The following is a 24,163-nucleotide window of genomic DNA, read 5'->3' as shown; positions in this document are numbered from 1 at the left end:
AAATCCATTGAGGAGTTTAAGAGGGGACTAGATGTCTTTCTAGAGCACTATGATATTACAGGATATAGACACATTAGGTGACCAGCGGGTTGTAGTTCCGGGTCTTACATTCAGGTGGGAACTATCAAAGGTTGATCCAGGGATTATTCTGACTGCCTTTATGGAGTCGGGAAGGAATTTTTCCCCGAATGGGCTAATTGGCTTCTGCCTTGAGGTTTTTTGCCTTCCTCTGGATCAACAAGAGGGTTTGATATTGTCAACCCCCTGGTTGACAATATGTCAACCCACTTGTTGTCAATCAACTAGATGGACATTGTCTTCATTCAGCCTAACCTACTATGTTACTATGTGTTTTCTGGCCCCACTAAAATCAACAGACGAGGCGTTCTGAGGGAATGTACAAAGACAGGACACCACGATTTTTTTCCCACACCGCAATGTGATGCCGGAAGACATCGCTCATGTATTTGACCCCATTCAAAAGAATGTGGTTCATATTCGCACATCTCACAACACACAAACCTCACGCCGTCTTCCCGCCGTGTGACAGCTACCACAGGATAGATCTCTGTTTATCCCAGGCGGCAAGAATTCATTTATTGATGATTTTTCAACCAGATCAGCTAGAAGGTTGTTCCAACCATGTAATTGGTAACCCCCCTGTAATGTGACGGCTCTAAAGACCCCGTTTCCTAAATGCTCTATAAGGGGGGTTCTGTATATCACACATGATGATATCCCCATATGATTTAGAGTCTTTCCTTCTCTCATAAAGGGCCGACAGTACTAGAACCCACCAGTTTCTCCAGTTCTCTCATGTCCTCATCCAAAATGGTCCTCATGAATGACCCACCGAGGATGGAGAAGACCAGCAATGAGATTACCAAGAGAATATTAAACTTCACCTTAGAGATCATCTACCTGCTGACCGGAGAGGTAACATTTTCTGTATTTCTCAGTTCTTATGGCTCGGGTTACGCATCGACTTTGGATGTGAAAGAGATCAAAATGACCAAATCTTACATTATAGCTTTATGACCTTGTAAATTAAAAAGTGAAAAAGGTCAATAAAGGTTTCCACTGGACGATGATCCCAAGAAATCCAACCCTACTGGATTTCTTACATTTGCCCAGTCACATCAGCTTGAAAGCTGCATTGAGGCCAGATTCACCTCCCTTAGTTTACTATGTCGTAGAGCAATATTGCAGTGTTACGCCAAGCGCCATGTGTCTCGGCTGAAGTCACCATGTAGCCCTATCCTTATTGCATTATTGAACAAGCTAAACAAAGTTAAGTTAAAATACATTAACCCTTTCCAATCCACTGTCATTTCCAACATCCTGATTGAAGCCTGTATAGCTCTGATGTCGGAAGACGTCCGACAGGGTATTCATACTGTATCTTGCCGGCCGCTCCGCTGCTTCACATACTGCAGTACTGGCTTTAGTTGTATGATGGCAGAAAGTGAAAGCCCCCTAGGAAACTGGACAACACAGAATGTGAAGCTCGGCCACCAATATGGTCAGTTCTGTACGTTGGTAACCAATGACCTAATAGTAATGTTGTAGGAGCAATGAGAATGGTAAGTAGGCTCCTTGTAATGAGGAGGAAAGGGCAGCCAGGAACCAGCAGGATCACATGGCCAGAGTTCGGCCTTCAGACATGGACTTTTGCCATTAGTTCGTGATCTATATAGAAACATAGAAGACTGAAGGCAGAAGGAGCACAAGGTCCTTACATTTTTATTAGTCTGCCTTTACATTATTTCAATAGGCAAGATGACAGCCCAAGGGTCACAGTGCTTGCTGCAGCTTCTTGGTTCTAGCAATCAGTGGGGGTCTCAGCATCCAGACCTCCAACTAACTAAAACTTTTTTTTTAAACATTTTTTATTGAAATACAGTTCTCCATGTACGAGTACAGAATTACAGATATAAAAAAAAGAGCTACCATTTACATATTCTTGTAACTTTTCAAACAAATGATCTCGTATTTGTCTTAATTAGAGATGAGTGAGCATACTCGCTAAGGATAATTACTCGAGCGAGCATTGTCCTTTGCGAGTACCTGCGCACTCGTGAGAAAAGATCCGGGTGCCGGCAGGGGTTAGCTGTGTGTTGAGTGAGCAGGGGGGAGCGGGGAGAGTGAGAGATCCCTACCCCGCCGGAACCCAAATCTTTTCTAACGAGCGGGCAGGTACTCGGAAAGGACAATACTCGCTCGAGTATTTGTCCTTAGCAAGTATGCTCGCTCATCTCTAGTCTTAATGTTTCTTTTAGACTAGATTAATCTCATGGATGGGGAAGGGGGAGCATGGGAATAAATTATGTTGGAAAACCAGGGATGGTGTTGGGGAGAAAAAAAAAGAAGTAACCTCAACTTAATTTCCTTGTACTCCTTCCTTTTACTTGTAACCGTTCAGGTTATTCTGCTCTGTTGTGGGTTTAGCTTGATATTTTTCCATATTCAATTTGTTTAGAGATTTGAACCTCTGACAATTTTATTGTCTATTGTGGAAATAGAGCATTCAAACTTCTCCATGAGTCTTCATGAGTAGCGAATTAAATTTTTATTGCAAAACTTTTTTTGTATGATCTATGCAGCGTGATTGAGTCCATTAATGTTTGAATGTGGGCGGGGGGTCTCGCAGTTCGCATCTTCTAGCTATTAGGAGTTTGATTGTCAGCAGAATGTGGGTAACCATCCTTCTACACTCAGTGGGGGTCTTCTTTATACCAATGAGGAAAATGGCTTGCTCGGGGAAAGGAGAGAGCTCCACTCCTAACCATTTTACTAATTTAGAGACATCCTGCCACCGGGAACGTAGTTTCCCACAGCTCCAAAATATATGGAGTAGGGCATGTTGACCCCCATATAGTCTCCAACACTCGTCTGTGGTATTTGGGAAGAGGGTAGCTATCTTAAAGGGTGAATAATACCCTCTGGTAGTTACCTTGAAGTGGACTTCTATTAGGCTTGCACATAGTGTAGACCTGTGGGCCCATGTAAACACGCAGGACCACTTCTCCACAGAATATGAGGCCCTTAGATCTCTCTTCCAGTTGTGGATGAGCGCTTTCTTGAATCTCCCTGCCCCCTCCGCCATTTCTTTATTAAAGAAAAATTTTGACTAAGATTGTAAGGAGGAGGGCTGTATAGACAGTTATATAAGTAATTCAAAAGATGGAGCTCTTTCGTTGTGAATTCTTCAAGAATATCTTAAATTTGTGGTATCTGAAGAATTTGCTTGTATAAAGGTTAAATTCTTTACACAGCTTGTGGAAGGTTTTCATTTTGGCATTCTTTATAAGATCAGAGATGTTTGTCACTCCCCCCTCCCACCATCTGTCCACCGAAAGGCAGTCCAAGAAAAACTCAAGGACCTGTATTGGTACTAGAGCCCGTTTCTCAGGGAAGTGCAGCCTGAAAAAAAATGACCAAATATGGGATTGACAAGGCAACTGTTAGGTGGATTCACAACTGGCTGAGTGATCCTACCCAAAGAGTGGTCATAAATGGCTGCACTTCCAAGTGGAAGAATGTATCAAGTGGGGTACCACAAGGCTCTTTCTTAGCCCAGTGTTGTTCAACATTTTTATAAATGATTTGGAGTAGGGAATTGATGGGAAACTGATCAAATTTGCCGATGACACAAAGCTAGGAGGGATAGATAGCACTAGGGAAAAGAGGGAGAGTATTCAAAAAGATCTAGAAAAGCTTGAACAGTGGGCGGTGACTCTATTTTATTTAACAAGGACAAATGCAAAGTCCTACATCTGGGCAAGAAATATGAAAAAAACACATACAGAATGGGAGGAATTGAGCTAAGCAGCAGCACATGTAAAAAAGACTTGGGTATACTACCCCGTTTCCCCAAAAATAAGGCACCCCTGAAAATAAGACACCCCCTGAAATTTGCAGAAGTCCGAAATCTAAGGCACCCCCCGATAGTAAGGCATAGTAAAGTGTGCAGGCAAGTCAAGAGGCCTGTCCCCTGCTGCCATCCCCGTTGTCTCCTACCTCCAGATGTATAGGTAGATCTGCAGACAGTCTGCTGTTATCCTGTCCCTGCTGTGCTGTACGAGTGTGCTGCTGTGAGCTCCCCTTGCTGGCTGGAAAAGTCCATACTGTACGTTCTGTTCCTGCTGTACATGTCTGCTGTGATGAGCTCCCCCTGGTGGCCGGAAGCTGCAATACCATCCCTGCTTACAAGTGGTACAGGAATTTCTGTCTGCAGACAAGTACGTTACTTTACAGCCCTTATTTTTTTATGGCTTTGTGTGTGAGTCAGGCAACCTGTGTGTGATTCTTAAGGCTGGGCTCTCACAGAGCGTATTTCCAGCGGAAATCTCGCAGTTTGGCCACAGCGATAAACAGCGAGATTTCCGCCGGGAAAGCGCTGCTTCAAAATCCACGGCACTCAGCCGCTTGTTTTGAAGCAACCTGGCTGCACGCTTTTCCATTTCTGTGGCCGGTGAATCCGCACCACAACGCCGGCTTCTCCCAGCTTTGTCGTGACAGATTTGCTGTCCCATGTGGATGAGATTTCTGAGAAATTTCGTCCACAAAACTGGCCAATTGAGGGATTAGCGGCCACAGACGGATTTGCCGCGGCAAAATAAGACACCCCCTGAAAATAAGACGTAGCGCATATTTTGGAGCAAAAATTAATATAAGACGCGTCTTATTTTCGGGGAAACATGGTAATAGATCATAGACTGAACATGAGTTAATAATGTGATGCAGCAGCCAAAAAGGTAAACACAATTCTGGGATGTATTAAAAGAAGCGTAGAGTCTAGATCACATGAGGTAATTATCCCCCTCTACTCTTCCTTAGTCAGACCTCATCTGGAATACTGTGTTTAGTTCTGGGCACCCCACTGTAAAAAAGATATCAACAAACTGGAGCAAGTTCAGAGAAGAGTTACCAAGATGGTGAGCGGTCTGCAAACGAGTCCTATGAGGAATGGTTAAAGGATCTGGGAATGTTTAGCTTGCAAAAAAGAAGGCTGAGGAGACTTAATAGCTGTCTACAAATATCTGAAGGGCTGTCACAGTGCAGAGGGATCAGCCCTATTCTCATTCGCACAATGAAAGACTATTGTGTTTCCCTGAAAATAAGACACGATCTTATACTAGTTTTTGCCCCAAAAGAGGCACAGTGTCTTATTTTTTGGGGTGCTTAAATATCCTCTTCTTTTTGGTGACAGGGCTTTGAAGACCCCGCCTCCAGGAAAGCGTGCGCTGTGATTTGATTGAGTGCCAGCCAACCATACCTGACACTTGATGAGCCAATCACAGCCATTCAGTGATGTCATTCACTGAATGGCTGTGAATGACCGAACACCAGCTCTGATTGGCTGGCGCTCGATCCAATCACAGCACTTGGTTTGCTGGAGGCGGGGTATTTAAAGGACTGTCACCAAAAAGAAGAGGATTTCACAGCACAAAGGACACAGCAGCTTGTCGCAGCGTCGGAGACCAACGCGAGGGGGTCAGACGCCGTGGGGCAGGTGAGTATTGATGTTTTTTTTTCTTGTACTTAAGCTAGGGCTTATTTTGGGGGGGGGGGGCTTATATTTCAAACCTCCCCCGAAAACTGGGGAAGGGCTTACTTTTGGAGAAACATGTAGAAGCAATGGGATGAAACTAAAAGGGAGGAGACACAGATTGGATATTAGAAAAAACTTTCTGACAGTGAAGGTAATCAATGAGTGGAACAGGTTACTACGGGAGGTGGTGAGTTCTCTGTTTGAAAACTTCCATTAAAGAAGGCTGGACAAATATCTGTCTGGGATGATTTAGTGAATCCTGCAGTGAGCAGGGGGTTGGACCCGATGACCCTGGAGGTCCCTTCTAACTCTACCATTCTATGATTGTATGATTCACCCATGCTTGTACTGAGTCTTTAATAGCTGAGCAGTCTGAGGAAGGAGTGGAATTTATGCAGTATTTGTGGAAAGATCATCATTCTATACAAGATAATCCTTCCCGACCAGGAAGGCTCAGTCCTGATGATGGAGTCTAGGTATTTTTGGATTGTTTCATATATACTACATTAAACCATACCGATCATGGCCAAAGTTAGTGAGATGGGAACACTGAAAATTAAAAGATACATGGTGGATATTGATAAATATCCGTGATAATAACAGGAAGGAGTCCTCAATGCAAAAACCAATATAAAGATAATAATACAAATCCAGAAAATAAATACACATAAAGAAAAAGTACATAAAGTAAGAAAATGGAAGGAAAAAGAAATTCCAAAATGTGGTAATATAATTTAAAAAAAAAATTCGAGAAAGCGTCTCATTGAGGCTAATCAGATTCACAGAGTTCAACCTGTATATCCAGACTGCCTCCTTTTGGAGTAACTTCTGATAGAGATCACCACGTCTACCAAAAGTACGTATCACTTCGACCCCTGAGATTTTAACTGCATCTGATCACCACTATGGCACTGCCTCATATGGATGGCCAAAGGCGTATTTTGTTCCTGCTTCATGTCAACATTGGCAAGAATTGTCCTCTTGAACTCTTGGGAGGTTTTTCACACATAGTTCAGGGGACAGGAGCAACTTGCCACATAAATAACATTAAGGTTGCGACAATTAATGAACTCCCTGTTCTAATAGACTATCTGCAAATGTGGAGTTCTTGAAAAGGAATCCACATGCCAAGCAGCCTAAACATACCAACCATTTTGGACCTTCCGATCTACATCTGATCAGGAATATGAAAAGTAGGATGACTTTTTACTAGTCCCCTTGAATATTCCTGCCTTGATGGAACGTAATAGCCAAAGAGTTGGGTAAGAGGTCTGGGATATCAGCGTCCTCCTTGGGTATATCATAATATCTATCCAGAATGTTACATACCTGAAGCACACCACTATCATAGGTACCTATTACCCTAAATGTATCAGCAGGCTCACGTTTACGGGGTATCAGGAGGTCCATCCTCCTTTGTTTTGATGCATGGAGACATAATTAATCTATTATATCAGATGGATAATCCCTTTGTAGGAATCCATTCCGTAATTTCTGACATTCAGAGGGGAATTCAGAGTTGCTAGAACAATTCCTTTGTACGCGAAGGAATTGACCCATTGGGATGCTTTTCTTAGGGGAAATAGATGAGTGGTATCCCATGCCAAGAAGCTGTTTGTAGTTGCAGTTTTGCAATATTACGTCCTGCTGGAAGTACAGCCAATGAAATAAAAAAGAATTGAGTGAGAGTATATTTTAAGAGGTTTTCAACAAACAAGTTATTTTGATTATATCGTACACCTCTGTCTCAAATAAAGCTCACTGCCTTGAGGCCTCCTTAATGTTGGATTGAATTCTAGAGGGCCTCAATATCCAAGCTGGCTAACATAATGTGTGGCTCGATGTTATGTCTTCATGATGTGGAAGGACATTCGTGGTATCCTTGATATGAGAGAAGTCACATGAGGACATAGGATTTTGTTGATGTAAATACTCACATTTTGGGTAATAGTATCTGGAATTAACAATATCTGTCTGCCTCTGAGAGCATTGGTCCCTTTTATGGATTTTGGGTAGGGTATAGAATGTCGCTATCGGAGGATAAGTGGGTACCGGGAACTGATGCTCACTAGAGCTTCCATACCTCAATTCCTGAGCTTTAGATAAAATCTCTTTATGGGTTTCAGGAAAGGAAATTGTAGGGTCAGACTCAAGTCTCTTATACGATTGATCATCTGATAAATCCATGCACATTTTTACATAATCCTCATAGTTCATAATACCCACATTCCCTCCCTTGTCCGCTGGTTTATTACTATTTTCCAGTCGGACTCGAATGAACGTGGAGATGCAAGCTTTAAGAACATAAGACTAAAATGCCTACTTCTGTGGTCCGATAGTCTCTTGAGGTCAGCAAGCACCATTTTTTCAAATCTGTCTATATGGGGGGATTGGGTTGGTGGAGGATTCATTACACTTTTTCAATTTAAGATCACTGTGTATGTCTGTCCATTTCTTTCTCCAATGAGATTATTTTCCTAATATTATTTTCTGATCATTTCGAGATATTGATCATTGGATACACTAATTGTATTTTGCTTGCCCTGATTTTTTTAACAGGGTATTTAAAGAAGGTTATTTTTTAGGGTGTCCATACCGAGGTATGGGACCACTGGCTCTTCCCACGAATAAGGGAATTCTTTTTCAATACCACTTATGTTGGTATTTCCCCTAATTGCTTCTGTGTAGGGTTCCATTGTGAGGATAAATAACAGTGGAGAAAGATTGTAATCTCAAATTATTTGATAGGACACAGTTGATGAGGACTCTTGCTGAGGGTGCTAAGTATAGGGCTTTGATTGCTATTATGATGGCCCGTTTGAACACAAATTTGTGTAAGACAGAGAATGCGTATCATTTGGTAGCATTTGTTAGTGTCGTACAGATGTTGCTAAATGCACACTTTTGTTTTGCTACTCTTGGATCAAGGAGAGAAGGCTGTTGATTTTGTATTTGGATGGTTCTGGAGCTTCGTAGTCTTCTTTAAAGTTGTACAATTTTGAGTAGAACGCTCTGAAGGCCTCAGCTATGTCCATTGGGTTGCTAATTTTGTGATTTAGTTTATCAGATGAGGTATTTTAGTTTGGGCTTTTTTTTTTTTTGTTTAACCCTATTTGCCACCAGCTTACTGAATGCTCCGTAGTGGTTAATAGTTTTTATTGTATTTTTGTAGCTTTCTATTAAGAATCCCCCTAGTTCCTGAGTTGATGGACATTGAAGGGATTCTCTTTAACTCATTCTCTAATTTTTCTACTGTCTCCCCTCACCTTTCATGCTGTGGCTATTGGACTTGCTATGCTGGAACTTGGGTTGACATCGTAAGATGGCGGGTTCCCTGCCGTATGCTGGGGAACGTGTCTTCCTTCTCTCCCTGCTTACTCAATCTCTTTCCCCTCCCCATGCCAGATGGGAGCTCAGGGTGCAGGGGATTAGTGCAAGACTGCATACTATGTTTCCATGCTGCCGTTCCCAAAAACTCCTCCACCGGTGTGGAAAGTCCTGTGGCCTGTTTATCTTCCCCCTGTTCTTTCGTAGCAAAGAATTTTATCAGCCTTTTCGGCCCCGACTTCACATGCCTCTTCATTGTCATGTTCCCTTTCTGGTACGGTACTGTGGGGTCTTCAGTGTGCTGTGAACCTGTCGGTTTTTACATCACTGCTAGGTGCTGGGTGCAGAGCTCTCTCATATGCATCTGCCAGCTCTATCCAGTCCACTCCTTTCCTGGCACTGTTCTACCGCATCAGGGGCCTCTGCTGAGCCTGTGCAGGGTAAATCCTTAGCACCAGGTGCTCCGGTTCACTGCCGCGATCGACCGTATGGGTGTCCCCAAAAATTTAGCCTGGAGCTTTGCTGGTTGCGCTAGGCCGCGGAAGGCTGGAAGACTTTGCGGCATCTGATCAGGCTGCAAAGACCCTTTTTTTAAGCCTCATGGCGTGGGGAGGACTGTGGAGGCTTTTAGAAAGCTGTAGAATACAGCAAGAGGCACAATGGCGCCAGATTGTGTTGGTACCTGATCGTGCTCTCCCACTGCTGTCATCTTGCGATGGCTGATAGGCCACCCAACTGATTAAGACTTTTGACATGTTGCTCTATACAGTGAGATCACAATCTTCCACTTTTTATTGACTGAGGAATACTGGGTTCAGTTCTCTGTCTCTCTCCATATACAGGATTACACAATAGTGAAGACATCGGGTGACAGTATGACTCCCAACAGCCATCTCCATGAATCAGGAGGATGGAGCAGGAGCCAGAGCCCCATCACAGAGGCTCCTCCTCACTTACCGATACATGAGCAGAAGATCCTAGAACTCACCAACAAGATCACTGAGCTGCTGACTGGAGAGGTGACACTGCTGGGAATGCTGGGAAATTATACAGTAACAGCACTAGAGGTGTCTGGGTAATGAAGGTATCATTGTGTGTCAGGTTCCTATAAGATGTCAGGATGTCGCTGTCTATTTCTCCATGGAGGAGTGGGAGTATGTAGAAGGACACAAGGATCTGTACAAGGATGTCATGAATGAGAACCAGGGTAAGAAGAAACCTACAAAATATATTTTGTTATAATATGCACACACCTACTCTATATTCTTTGAATATATTTTTAATCAGAAAAAATAGGCTAAAAGGTTTAGGCATCTAATAGTCTGATAGCGTTCCTAACCCACATCACAGGCCTCTCACTAGCCAAGCTAGAAACCTACTACATACTAACACCCCGAAACAGCTGTCTGTGTATGGATTCTGACTTGCCTTTCAATTCCCAGTTAGTGTTACAAAGCTCGTATAAAGAGTCTGACATTGACTTGCAGGAAAGTTGCCTTCCAATAAGTGGCTTTGCAGAAGAATTGTTCCATCTTCCTTATTTGCATAGTCTGAAGTTATATAAGAAATGTCTGAGTAACCGACCAAAATGTTACAATGTCCCTGGATTGTCTCTAATAAAGAAAACTCTTTGTACAAGATAAGAATGCAGAGTTTCTCTTTATATACTGTATTGTGGGTCCTATCTCTTAGATCAGTACCTATATAGTGACTAGAAGCACAGAAAACTGACGTCACAAGGAGAACACATGCTCCATCTAGTCTGCCCTCATACTATCTCAATAACTGAGGTTCTGTATATCACACATGATGATGTCCCCGTATGATTAAGAGTCTTTCCTTTTTTCATAAAGGGCCAGCAGTACTAGAACCCTCCATTTCTCTCATGTTCTCCTCTGAAACAGTCCAACACTTAAATGACCCACCAAGGATGGAGAAGGACAGCAATGAGATTACCAGAAGAATATTGACTTTCACCTTAGAGATCATCTACCTGCTGACCGGAGAGGTAAACTGTTCTGTATTTCTCAGTTCTTATGGCTCGGGTTACGCAGCGACTTTGGATGTAAAACAGGTCAAAATGACCAAATATTACATTATAGATTTGTTACCTTTGTGAAAAGAGTCATAAAGGTTTCCATGAACGAGGATCCCAAGAAATCCAAACCTATTGGATTTCTTACATTTGTTCGGTCACATCAGCTTGTAAGCCGCATTGGGACCAGATTCACCGCCCTTAGTTTACAATGTCGTAGAGCAATATTGCAGTGTTAGGCCAACCGCCATGTGTCTCGGCTGAAGTCACCATGTAGCCCTATCCTTATTGCATTGTTGAACACACTAAACAAAGTTAAGTTAAAATACATGAACCCAATTAATACTTTCCAATCTGCTGTCTGACGTCTTTTTCGACATCCTGATTGAAGCCTGTACAGCTCTGATGTGGTAGACGTCCGACAGGGTATTCATACTGTATATTGCCGGCCGCTCCGCTGCTTCACATACTGCAGTACTGGTTTTAGTTGTGTAATGGCAGAAAGTGAAAGCCGCCTAGGAAACTGGATGGCAGAGAATGTGAAGATCGGCCACCAATATGGTCAGTTCTGTATGGTGGGAACCAATGAGCTAATAGTAATGTTGTAGGGGCAATGAGAGTGGTAAGTAGGCTCCTTGTAATGAGGAGGGAAGGGCAGCCAGGAAACAGCTGGATCACATGGACTGAGTTCAGCCTGCAGACTTGGACTTTTGCCATTAGTTTCTACAAAAAAACATAGAAGACTGACGACAAAAGAAGAGCACAAAGTCCATCTAGTCTGTCCTTACATTATTTCATTTTTTACATTTATTTCTGTAGACCGAAGCCCTCGGATTGTTGAAATGAAGGGGCTGCAGCGCTCGTCGGAGTACTGTACCCCTTCGGTTGTCATCATAGCATGACGGCTCCATTCATGAGCTGCAAATGGGTGCATAGATGTCTGTAGAATTCTATGTGTCTGTCTTCAGTTCCCTAGTGGAGCCAGTAGGCAAGATGACAGCTGAAGGGGCACAGTGCTTGCCGCAGCCTCTTGGTTTCAGCAATCAGTGGGGTCTCGGCATCCGGACCTCCAACTGATTAAAATATTTTTTCTGAACATTAAAGTTTTTATTAAAAAACAGTTTTCCATGTAGAAGTACAGAATTACAGATATCAAAAGAAGAGGCATCATTTACATATTCTTGTAACTTGTCAAATTAATGATCTTGTATTTTTCATAATATTGCTATTAGACGAGATTAATCTCGTGGATGGGGAAGGGAGAGCATGGGAATAACTTTTGGGGTAAAACCAGGGATGATGTTGGGCAAGCATAGGGGAGAAACAAAAAAAAGGAACCTCAACTTAATTTCCTCCGTTGCTCTTTTACTTGTACCAGTTCAGGTCATTCTGCTCTGTTGTGGGTTTAGTTTGAGATTTGAATTTTTCCATATTCAATTTGTTTAGAGATTTGCACCCCTGGCAGTTTTTAGGTCTATTGTCGAAATAGGGCATTCCATCCTCTCCATGAGTCTTCACGAGTAGCTAGTTTGTTCTTTATATTGTAAACATTTTTTGTATGATCTATGCAGCGAAAGTGTGTCCAATAAGCCTCTTCCACACAAGCGACAGTGATATTGCAATTTTGCGTCACTACAAAGTCACGTGACTTTGTAGTGCGGTTTTGCCTGATTTTCGGGAAGGGTCGGAGGCTTAAAATACAAGCCCTACCCAGAAAATAAGCCCTAGCTGCATAAAAAACCATATATCACTAAATAAGCTGTCAGCTCCGGTGCATCTTCTTCCCAGTCCCCGGCAATTGTCTTCAGGCATTTCTTTCTGGTCAGGGATTTGAAAAGCTCTGCCTCCAGGAAGAGCTGCCTCTGAATGGCTGAGCGCCACACTACTCAGAAAATCAGAGCCAGCGCTCGATGAACCAATCATAGCCATTCATAGATTGTATGTGTTTTTTTTATGCAGCTAGGGTTTATTTTAGGACTTTTACAGCAGTTTTTCCTACTGTAAAAGTTGCAGTGCACCGCACGAAAATCGTGTTTTCGTGCTACGCGATGCAACAGAAAGGAAGGCTCCATAGGGCTACAAAGATCGCAAATCATGGCTGTATAGAGCATGCCACAATTTTGTAGTCTTGCAATGTCGCAGGCTACAAAACATCGCTCGTGTGAAAGAACTCGTAAGAAAGCATGGGCTCTACATACATGCGATTTGTAGCACTGTCGCATTGCAACAAAATTGCACAAGAAAATCACCTGTGTGGGACCACTTCTCTACAGACTATGAGGGCCTTAGATCTCTCTCCTAGTTGAGGATGAGAGCTTTCTAGAAACTTCCTTCCCTCTCTGCCATTTCTTTATTAAAGATCTTGTAGAAAGATTTTAGACTAAAGCCTGCTTTAGACACAACGATTATCGTTGTGCTTTTTACAGAGCAAGGTGAACGACCAAACGTTGAGCAATCACCTTGCGTTCCGAGAGGGGGATGCAGAAGATAAGTGGGGCCACTTGTCTTCTGCATCCAGCTGTTCTCTGCTCAAACTGCCCGGCTGAGCCAAGCGCTTCGAGCAGAGGATGCAGAAGGCAAGCGGGGTTATTTTCAGGTTCTTCAACTATGTTATAATTTATTATGTGTCTCCCTTCACCTTTTGTGTTGCGACTGCTCTGCACTTGTTATGGAGGAACCGGGGCTAATGTTACAAGAAGACTGTTTTCCTAACTCTAGCCATATGTTTGGGGCAGTGGCTCTCCCTGCTTTCCTCTAACTCTTTCCCGTCCTCGTGTGCTGGGTGGGTGCTCATGGAGCAGGGGATCAAGGCAAGCCCGCTTACCCTGTTTATGAAGCAAGGGGTCACCCTGTGGCGCCTCTCCCGGCATCTCCTCCTCTGACGTGGAAGATCCTGCGGCCTGTTTGTCTTCCTGCTATTTCACAGCAAAGCAGTCTGTTAGGCTTTTCGGCTCTGACTTTACCTGCCGCTTCTTTGTTGTGTCCCCCTTTCGGTTTGGCACTGTGGGGTCTTCGGTGCGCTGTTGATTTGTCGCTTTTTACGTCCCTGCATGTTGCTCAGCTTGGAGCTCACTCTAATTCCATCTGGTTTACTCCTTCCCTGGCACTGTTCTCCAGTGTAAGGGCTCTCTGCTGAGCCTCTGTAATGCAAATTCTTGGCCCCAGATGCTTCAGTCTGCTGCTGCGGCGGGCAGTGTGGGCATCCCTGAAGATTTAACCCGCTGCTTCACGTGATGTGTTCCACCATGGTAGGCTGAAAACTTTTGCGGCATCTGATCTGGCTGCAAAGTCCCTATTCTTGAGCCTCTAGGTGTGGAGAGGATTGTGCAGGCTTTTAGAAAGCTGTAGAGTACAGCAGGAGGCCTGATGGTACAAGATTGTGCTGGTACCAGATCAGAGCTCTCATGCTGCACATCTCCTAGCGATGGCCAACAGGCCACCCAACTGATTGAACGATTTGACATGTTTTTCTATACACTGGGATTACAATCTGCTGCTTTTTACTGATGAAGCAATACTGGGTTCAGTCCTCTACATGTCTCTCTCCATACCCAGGATTATACGATGGTGAAGAAGACATCAGGTGACGGTACGACTCCCAACAGCCATCTCCATGAGTCAGGAGGATGGAGCAGGAGCCAGAGCCCCATCACAGAGGCTCCTCCTCACTTACCGATACATGAGCAGAAGATCCTAGAACTCACCAACAAGATCACTGAGCTGCTGACTGGAGAGGTGACACGGCTGGGAATGCTGGGTAATTATACAGTAACAGCACTAGAGGAGTCTGGGTAATGACGGTATCATTGTGTTGTCAGGTTCCTATAAGGTGTCAGGATGTCGCTGTCTATTTCTCCATGGAGGAGTGGGAGTATTTAGAAGAACACAAGGATCTGTACAAGGATGTCAAGATGGAGAACCACCAGCCTCTTAAATCACAAGGTAAGAAGAGTCATACAAAATATATTTTGTTATAATATACACACACCTACCCTGTATTTTTTTGAAAAATGGATGCATTTTTAATCAGAAAAAATAGGTAAAAAGGTTTAGGCATCTAATAGTTTGAAGTTTGTAGCAGGTTTTGAACCAGGTTGTGTGCATTGTAAATGAGCCATACAGAAGATATATACTTACCTGCAGGAGTGCCCCCCAGTGTTGACAATCCCGTCGTCCCTGGTTAATTATGTCGGGCATGCGCAATACGCTCGCCGGGCCATGAACGAGCATTTTCTTTTTTGCACATGCACAGTTGTGCTCATTGGCTCGGGTACACGTGGCAGATCTTTTGCGCATGCGCAGTAGCGCTTGCCGGCTCGGGAACGCGCGGCAGAGTCTTTGCACATGCGCAGTTCACGCTGAAGCTGATCCGGACAGGAGCGTCCACGAGTCCTCAGCTGAAGGGGGTACATATTACTATTGGGGGCAGTGTCAGGGGAATGGGGGGAGTCAGTGTCAGGAGAGGCGGGAGTCAGTGTCATGGGGGAGTCAGTGTCATGGGGGAGTCAGTGTCATGGGGGAGTCAGTGTCATGGGGGAGTCAGTGTCATGGGGGGAGTCAGTGTCAGGGGGGGAGTCAGTGTCAGGGGGGGAGTCAGTGTCAGGGGGGGAGTCAGTGTCAGGGGGGGAGTCAGTGTCAGGGGGGGAGTCAGTGTCAGGGGAGGAGTCAGTGTCAGGGGAGGAGTCAGTGTCAGGGGGGGAGTCAGTGTCAGGGGGGGAGTCAGTGTCAGGGGGGGAGTCAGTGTCAGGGGAGGAGTCAGTGTCAGGGGAGGAGTCAGTGTCAGGGAGGGGGGGAGTTAGTGTCAGAGGAGGGGGCAGTAGGAGGGGGGACGGGTGTCACTCTTACTACTGTAGGCATTGTTGAGGGGTGTCGGGGGAGTGGATGGTGTCTATTACTGCTGAGACAATTGTTGGAGGTCACTATCACTCTTGGGGCAGTTATTGTGGGTAACTGGCCCCCAGTAATTGCTCCAGCAGTGATACTGACCCCCAGTAATTGCTTCAGTATTGATAGTGACCAGCAGCTATAGCCCCAGCAGTGATAATTACTGCTGGTGCAATTACTGGGGGTCACTATTTAATACTGGTGCAATTACTGGGGGGTCACTATCACTGCTGTGGCAACTATTCAGGGTCAGTATTAGTGCTGGGGCAATTATTGAGGGTCACTATTAATGCTGAGGAAATTATTGGGGGTCACTATTAGTGCTGGGGAAATTATTGGGGGTCACTATTAATGCTGGGGCAATTATTGGGGGTAACTACCCCAGCAGTGATAGTGACCTCCAGTAATTGCCCCAGCAGAAATAGTGATCCCCAGTAACTGCTCCAGCATTGATAGTGACCCCTAGTAATTGCCCCAGCAGTGATAGTGACCCCCAGTATGTGCCCCAGCAGAGATAATTACTGGAGGTTACAATCACTGCTGGCGTAATTACTGGTGGTCACTATTACTGCTGGGGCAATTACTGGGGGGGGTCACTATCACTGCTGGACAATTACTGGGAGTCACTATCACTGCTGGGGCAATTACTGGGGGTAACTATTAATGCTGGGGCAATTATTGGGGGTCACTGTTTGTGCTGGGGCAATAAGTGGGGGTTACTATCACTCATGGGTTCATTATTGGGGTTCACTGTTTGTGCTGTAGCAATTATTGGGGGTCACTAACTGCTGGGGCAATCATTGGGGGTCACTATCACTGCTGTGGTAATTACGGGGGGTCACTATTTGCTGCTGGGTCAATTTTTGGGTGGCACTATTACTGATGTGGCTACTATTGTGGGGGCATTATTACTGCAGTGGCTACTATTTTGGGGGCACTGATGTTGCTGGGGCTAGTATTGTGTGGCCACTATTACTGCAGTGGCTACTATTGTGGGGGCACTGATGCTGCTGTGGCTACTATTTTGGGGGCACTGATACTGCTGTGGCTACAATTATGGGGGCACTGATGCTGCTGTGACTACTATTGTGGGAGCACTGAGGCTTCTTGGGGCTACTATTGTGGGAACACTGATGCTGCTTGGGGCTATTATAGAGGGGGCAGTGATGCTGCTGTGGCTATTATTGTGGGAGCACCGATGCTGCTGTGGATACTATTGTGGTGGCACTGATGCTCCTGCGACTACTATTTTGGGGACACTGATCCTACTGCGGCTACTATTTTGGGGGCACTGATGCAGCTGCGGCTACTATTTTGGGGGCACTGATGCAGCTGCGGCTACTATTTTGGGGGCACTGATGCAGCTGCGGCTACTATTTTGGGGGCACTGATGCAGCTGCGGCTACTATTTTGGGGGCACTGATGCAGCTGCGGCTACTATTTTGGGGGCACTGATGCAGCTGCGGCTACTATTTTGGGGGCACTGATGCAGCTGCGGCTACTATTTTGGGGGCACTGATGCAGCTGCGGCTACTATTTTGGGGGCACTGATGCAGCTGCGGCTACTATTTTGGGGGCACTGATGCAGCTGCGGCTACTATTTTGGGGGCACTGATGCAGCTGCGGCTACTATTTTGGGGGCACTGATGCAGCTGCAGCTACTATTTTGGGGGCACTGATGCTGCTGCGGCTACTATTTTGGGAGCACTGATGCTGCTGCAGCTATTTTGGGGGCACTCATGCTGCTGTAGCTATAAGTGTGGGCGCAGTGATGCTGTTTGGAGCTACCATTGTGGGGCACTATTACTGCTGTGGCTAAAATTGTGGGGTAATTTTTGCTGCTTAGAATAATTTTTTGAGGAGTGGTATTGATTTTTAAAAAATAAAATTGTAAAGCATTGTGTAGTAGGTCCACTTTACAACATGATGAAAAATTGCACTAAAATGATGTCTGAAATTAACCCCCATACAAAGCTTTAGAAGGCTGGAATCATGTTTATGTCTATAAAAGAAAAAGCAAGCCAAAACTAGGCATGCAGTTACATATCAGGGAGATATGCAAATTATTAGAGTCATGGCAGGATTAGATGAACGGTCTTTGTATGAGTGAAGTGCATGAATGAGAGTATAGGGGATTAATACCTATTGGTAGTAATGCCTTGAAGCCAGGTTTAGTCTGGGAACTCACGATGGCAGTCTTCATTCCTGGAACCCTAAGATGAGTGCCTCTATCCTGCCTTTGCCTGTCCTCACTGTTGGTGTGATGGTCTGGGATGCTATTACATATGACAGTCGGTCACCCCTAGTAGCGCTACGAAGGACAATGACAGGTCAGCGATTTATGTTCAGGACATCCTGCAGCCACATGTGTTCCTCTCATGATGGCTTCCAAGAGACATTTTCCAGCAGGATAACGCTCAGTCGCGCACACAAGGAGGTCACAGGAATGCCTCCATGACACCAACTTCCACAGCCTACGAGTTTGCAAAATCTAGAGGCTCAATTGCAGAAAATATGGAGCGATATAGGACAGGATACCATATGGAACCTACTGTATATGCCTCCATGCCCCGACTGTATCACATCTTGCATTAAAGCTAGAGGCGGTACAACAGGGCACTAGAGCCTCCCTTCAGGTGTTCAGTTTTAATAAAGTATTCCTCTGCTCTGATAATGTAATCATTTTACAATTACACATACAAAGTTTCATTCAATTCTGACAACTTATTTTAGGGGATGGATTTTTTTTTTAATATATAGTCAGCTTTTGACAAAAAAACAGGACCATATTTTAAAAAAAGGGCTTATATTACTTTTAGAGATGAGCGAACGTGCTCGTTTAGGGCAGCTACTCAATCGAGCACTGCTTTTTTCGAGTAACTGCCTACTCGGGTGAAAAGATTCGGGGGGCGGCCGGGGTGGAGCACGGGGTAGATCTCTCTCCACCCGCAACCCACCGCTCATCCCCGGCGTCCCCCTAATCTTTTCGCCCGATTAGGGCAAAGTAATCGATCGAGTAATTGCTCTAAACGAGCATGTTCGCTCATCTCTAATTACTTTCTACCGGAACCACTTCTGCCTTTGACTCAAAAAAAAAAAAAAAACAGAACTCAAATTGCAACAAAAACTAGGAGTGTGTTTCCAGCCTCTCAGGAATATTATAAGTTTGTTTACTTCTGTGATATGAAAATAAAAATATATTAATAAATACATTTCTTATCATAACAGATAATCCTAGTGAGAAGTCTGAGGAAAACTTCTCACCCAATTATAAAGTAGAAGATGAAGATATAGTGCAGCACTCTTCAGGAGAAAACCTCCTTACCTTTCACTTACAGCCAGGACATCACAGTAGAGATGAGAAGCCATACTCCTGTTTAGAAAGTGGGATATGTCTTACAGATCAATTTAATTGTATTCTAGATGAGAGAAGTGACACAGGGCAGAAGCAGGGTCCATGCTCAGAATGTGAAAATTCCTTTATAATGGAAGCCAAAGTCAAAGATCATCTGATAATTCATTCAGAACAAAAAACTTTTTCCAGTTCAGATTCTACGGAATGTTTTATGTTGAAATCAGCTCCTGTTAAATACCAGAGAAATCACACAGGAGAGAAGCCATTTTCATGTTCAAAATGTGGGAAATGTTTTATCCTCGAAGCGGATGTGGTTAAACATCAGCGAATTCACACTGGAGAGAAGCTGTATTCATGTTCAGAATGTGGGAAAAGGTTTACAAGGAAATCAAATCTTGTTTCACATCAGAAAATTCACACAGGAGAGAAACTGTATTCATGTTTAGAATGTGGGAAAATATTTACAAGGAAATCAAATCTTGTTTCACATCAGAAAATTCACAGAGGAGAGAAGCTGTATTCATGTTCAGAATGTGAGAAAATGTTTATAAGGAAATCATATCTTGTTAAACATCAGAGAAGTCACACAGGAGAGAAGCCATTTTCATGTTCAGACTGCGGGAAGAGTTTTACATTAAAATCAACTCTTGTTTCACATCTGAGAATTCACACAAGAGAGAAGCCATTTTCATGTTCAGAATGTGGGAAATGTTTTAGCCTGAAATCAAGTCTTGTTGCACACCAGAGAATTCACACAGGAGAGAAGCCATTTTTATGTTCAGAGTGTGGGAAGTGTTTTACAGAAAAATCAGCTCTTGTTACACATCTGAGAATTCACACAAGAGAGAAACCATTTTCATGTTCAGAATGTGGGAAATGTTTTAGCCTGAAATCAAGTCTGGTTGCACACCAGAGAATTCACACAGGGGAGAAGCCATTTATATGTTCAGAGTGTGGGAAATGTTTTACAGAAAAATCACCTCTTGTTTCACATCTGAGAATTCACACAGAAGAGAAGCCATTTTCATGTTCAGACTGCGGGAAATGCTTTAGCCTGAAATCAAGTCTTGTTGCACATCAGAGAATTCACACAGAAGAGAAGCCATTTTCATGTTTAGACTGCGGGAAGTGTTTTACAGAAAAATCGACTCTTGTTTCACATCAGAAAATTCACACAGTTGGGAAGCCCTATTCATGTTCAGGATGTGGGAAATGTTTTGTTAATAGATCAAGCCTTGTTAGACATCAGAGAATTCACACAGGAGAGAAGCCGTTTACTTGTTTAGAATGTGGGAAATGTTTTACAAGTAAATCAGATCTTGGAAGACATGAGAAAAGTCACAAAAGGAAATAAGCCATTTCCATGTTCGAAATGTGGGAAATGTTTTAGTACCAGTACCACACATGGGGATCATCAAAAATGTCACAGAGTGGAAAAGTCATTTTGAAGTTTTGTACACTGAAAACATTTTACAAGGAAATCAAAATATTCTAAGAGATCAGATTCTTGTTTGGAATATGGGAAATGCTAAGAAAAAAAAAGATTTTTAGGACATCAGGTTATTAGTAAACATTTTAATTTTTTCTGTCGAGCACTCAAAATTACACTTACCGGAGGTCCGCTGTGACCTGGATCCTTGAGAGAAAAGTATTGTGGATATAGAGAAATAAAGATCTGCCTTTCCTTTCAAAGCAGTGAAGCTAAATTGTCACCATAATGGCCCTTGCTTCGTATAACTATAGTCATAAACTCACCCACTACAGGAGAATCCAGAGTGACCTAGTGAAAAAGTAAAAAAACCCATGTAAACATTTAAGTGTTAAACATATTGTTTCCGTGGTTCTGGGATCTGTTCCTTTCTAGTAATCTGGTTCAGGTCTTTTATTTGGCTCTCTTCATCTTCTGATCTGGTGAGGGTGGTTTTACATAGTAACATAGTAGGTTAGGTTGAAGGGAGACAATGTCCATCTAGTTCATCTTGTTTCCATCCTCTCTTGTTGATCCAGAGGAAGGCAAAAAAAAACAAAACCATGAGACAGAAGCCAATTTACCATATTTGAGTGAAGACATTCCTTCCCAACTCCGTTATGGCAAACTCCTCAGAAATGTTTGCCAGCAGCAATCAATACATATACAGATACCTAAAGTCATCCAAGTACATATACAACGCCGCTTTAAGAGTCAGAGCCTATGACTCCCAACCACAGTCCACAGTATAAAAGATACCAGTGACAGCATATAAGGAGAAAAAATTGTTTCCTTCTTCATTCCTCCATCAAAGCGGCATTTTGACCTATAGAGGTCTTTATCAAGCTTTACGAAAATGCAGACAACCAGACAACACTATATAGCAGTATGCAATTAACCCACCACCAATCACAGATCTAAAAACAGGTGGGCCACATCTTCACATGATACATCCACTGGTTAACACTTGTTTCAAGTTTGTTTATGTAAATCAGATTTCACATTGTAATAAACCCTACTTATGAATGACTACATGTGGTTACGTCTTCGCTCAGCGTCTCACTAGCGCCATTGCGCGAGAACTTAACTCCTCTTGCGATGCTCAAAATGGAATGCAAAGCCGGAGTTGTAAGCAGGAACTCCTGCCACTAATGTGCATACAGTCCTGGATATACACCGATCATGGGAGAGATCCTTGTATTGTCCCTTAATGTATTTATACATAGTTATTTGGTCGCCCCTTAACCGTCTTTTTTCCAGGGTGAATAATCCCAACTTTGATAGCCTCTCTGGGTTTTCCAGTCCTCCCAATTTGTTTATTAATTTGGTTGCCCGTCTTTGAACCCCTACAAGCACTGCAATGTCTTTCATGAGCACCAGTGTCCACAACTGTACATAGTATTCCATGTGGGGCCTGACAAGGGCCTTATATAGTGGAAGAATAATGTTCTCGCCCCTATACTTCTTTAAATGCACCCCAAGACTTTATTAGCTTTTGCAGCAGCTGACTGGCATTGATTGCTCCAGTTATGTCTTCAATCCACTAGTACCCCCAGGTCTTTCTCCATCTCACTTTTCCCTAGCAGCACCCCATTTAGTGTATATTGGTGAAATCCGTTTCTCCTGCCCATGTGCATAACCTTACATTTATCATCAATATTGAACTTCATTTGCCATTTTTCTACCCAAGCTCCTAGCTATCCTCTATTGTATTAATTACCTTGTATGTTTTCTTATTGTATGCAAATAACGATATTTTACTGTGCAGTCCCTCTATCAGGTCACTGATAAATATATTGAATAGAATGGAGCCTATTACCTAAACCCGTGGCACCCTACTAGTGACCGTGGCCCAATCAGAGTACGAACCAATTATTACCACCCTCTGTTTTATGTCTCTGAGCCAGTTCTTTACCCAGTACACACAATTTCACCCAGTCCGAGCTTCTCATTTTATATATCAACGGTGTCAAATGCTTAGGAAATATCCAGATATACAAGATCAATAGACTCTCCAGCCAAAAACTTACTTCATTGTAGAAGCTGATCAAATTGATCTGACATGATTGACCCCTCGTGAATCTATGCTGATGATGAGGAGTTGAGGTGTATTTAGACTGCAAAGATGATCGCTCAACAGAACTTTTGAGCGATCACTTTGCATAAACTACTACTTGGTACTAATGTCTATTAGTACAGTACCAAGTAGTAGCATGTGACCTGCTGTGAACTGTAGTCAGGGAGAAGACTTCCCGCTGTTCCTTGATTACATTCCTTTTGTTCTGCCACAGAAGCTGATAGCTGAGAACAGCTGATACAATGCAATCCGCTGTAATCAGCTGTCCCCGGGCAGAGCACAGCGTGCAGTCCCTCGTATCAGCTGTTCTGCTGAACCATGGTTTTCAGAACAGTGAATGATGGGCACATTTAGACACAACGATTATCTCTCAAAAGATGGCTTTTGAGCGAATTTTGAGCGATAATCATTGTTTCTAAATGGGCCTTTATACTGTTGTTTTCCTTGAGGTATTCTAGGATGGCATCTCTCACAAATTCCCCAAGTATTTTTCCAATTACTGAAATGAGACTTACCGGTCTGTAGTTACCAGGCTCTCTTCTTGACCTCTTTGGAACCACAATAGCAATACGCCAATCCAATGGTACAACCCCGGTCTCAATAGTGTCCCTAAATACAAGAAATAGCGGTCTATCTATCACGTCACTTAGTTCCTTTAAAGCTCTTGAGGGTATTCCATCCAGGCCCGGCGATTTGTCATTTTTAATCTTTTTTTAACCGACTCTGCACTTTCTCCTGAGTTGGGCAGGTGATATTTTGCGGGGGGTTCGTTTTATTCCCCTGCATCTCATGTGACTTTTCTTTTTCCTACGTGAATACACTTAAAAAAAAACTATGTAATATATTTGTCTTACCCCTATCATCTTCTATGATTTCTTCTGCATTATTTGTTAAAGGGCCAGTGCTCTCAGTGCAAATTCTTTTACCGTTTATATAATTGAAAAATAGTTTAGGGTTATTTTTACTCTCCTTGGCAATCAGTCTTTCTGCCTCCTCCTTTGCAGTTTTTATCTTACATAATTTATTTTTTCCCTTTTATCTTTTTAGCGCTTCTTCTCTGCCTTCTTGTTTTAATAATTTAAACACTTTCTTTTTTTCGCCTATTCCCCCTTAGAATTTTGTTAAGCCGAATTGGTTTCTTTTTACTTGCATTTCTTTTATTTTTAAAGGGTATGAACAGCTCACATGAGGTAATTAGAATGTTTTTAATTTCACCCATTTGTCGCCTGTACTATTATTTTTGAGGACGTTTTCCCAATTCATGGTGCCGATCAAATTTTGCTTTACTAAAGTTTAGATTTTTGTCACTCTCTGATAAGGTTTCCTATTGAATGACAGCTGGAATTTAATTATATTGTGGTCACCATTTCCCAAGTGTCCCTCAACCTGCACCTCTGTGATTCTGTCTGGTTTGTTAGTTATTAAGAAGTCCAAAATGTCCCTCCCTCTACTTGGCTCCCACA

General features: G+C 43.3%; 2 protein-coding genes across 2 annotated transcripts in view; both read left to right on the top strand.

Moving 5' to 3' along the window:
* The window catches only part of LOC136613009 (zinc finger protein 850-like), a 151,434-nt gene that overhangs the window by 52,703 nt on the left and 74,568 nt on the right, over positions 1-24,163 (top strand). Inside the window, exon 5 of the mRNA XM_066593840.1 lies at positions 19,029-20,500. Within this exon, the coding sequence (XP_066449937.1) occupies positions 19,029-20,500 (1,472 nt within the window). The remainder of the gene's footprint in view (positions 1-19,028; positions 20,501-24,163) is intronic.
* Positions 832-18,258, top strand: LOC136615923 (uncharacterized). Its single transcript, XM_066594191.1, has 5 exons — positions 832-936; positions 9,983-10,088; positions 10,735-10,889; positions 14,472-14,694; positions 18,194-18,258. Exons 1-5 carry the CDS (start codon positions 832-834, stop codon positions 18,256-18,258), a joined length of 654 nt encoding a protein of 217 aa, XP_066450288.1.

Source organism: Eleutherodactylus coqui, chromosome 1, assembly GCF_035609145.1.
Source record: "Eleutherodactylus coqui strain aEleCoq1 chromosome 1, aEleCoq1.hap1, whole genome shotgun sequence".
Classification (NCBI taxonomy): domain Eukaryota; kingdom Metazoa; phylum Chordata; class Amphibia; order Anura; family Eleutherodactylidae; genus Eleutherodactylus; species Eleutherodactylus coqui.
This window is presented reverse-complemented; position numbering and strand designations above follow the sequence as displayed.

What these genes read in the sequence shown, in the direction of transcription:
- LOC136615923 (XM_066594191.1), top strand. Translation starts at nt 832, where the DNA reads ATGGTCCTCATGAATGACCCACCGAGGATGGAGAAGACCAGCAATGAG. An exon ending in TCTACCTGCTGACCGGAGAG is followed by an intron (nt 937 to 9,982) that starts GTAACATTTTCT and finishes ATTGTGTGTCAG; the next exon opens with GTTCCTATAAGATGTCAGGA. An exon ending in TCTACCTGCTGACCGGAGAG is followed by an intron (nt 10,890 to 14,471) that starts GTAAACTGTTCT and finishes CTCCATACCCAG; the next exon opens with GATTATACGATGGTGAAGAA.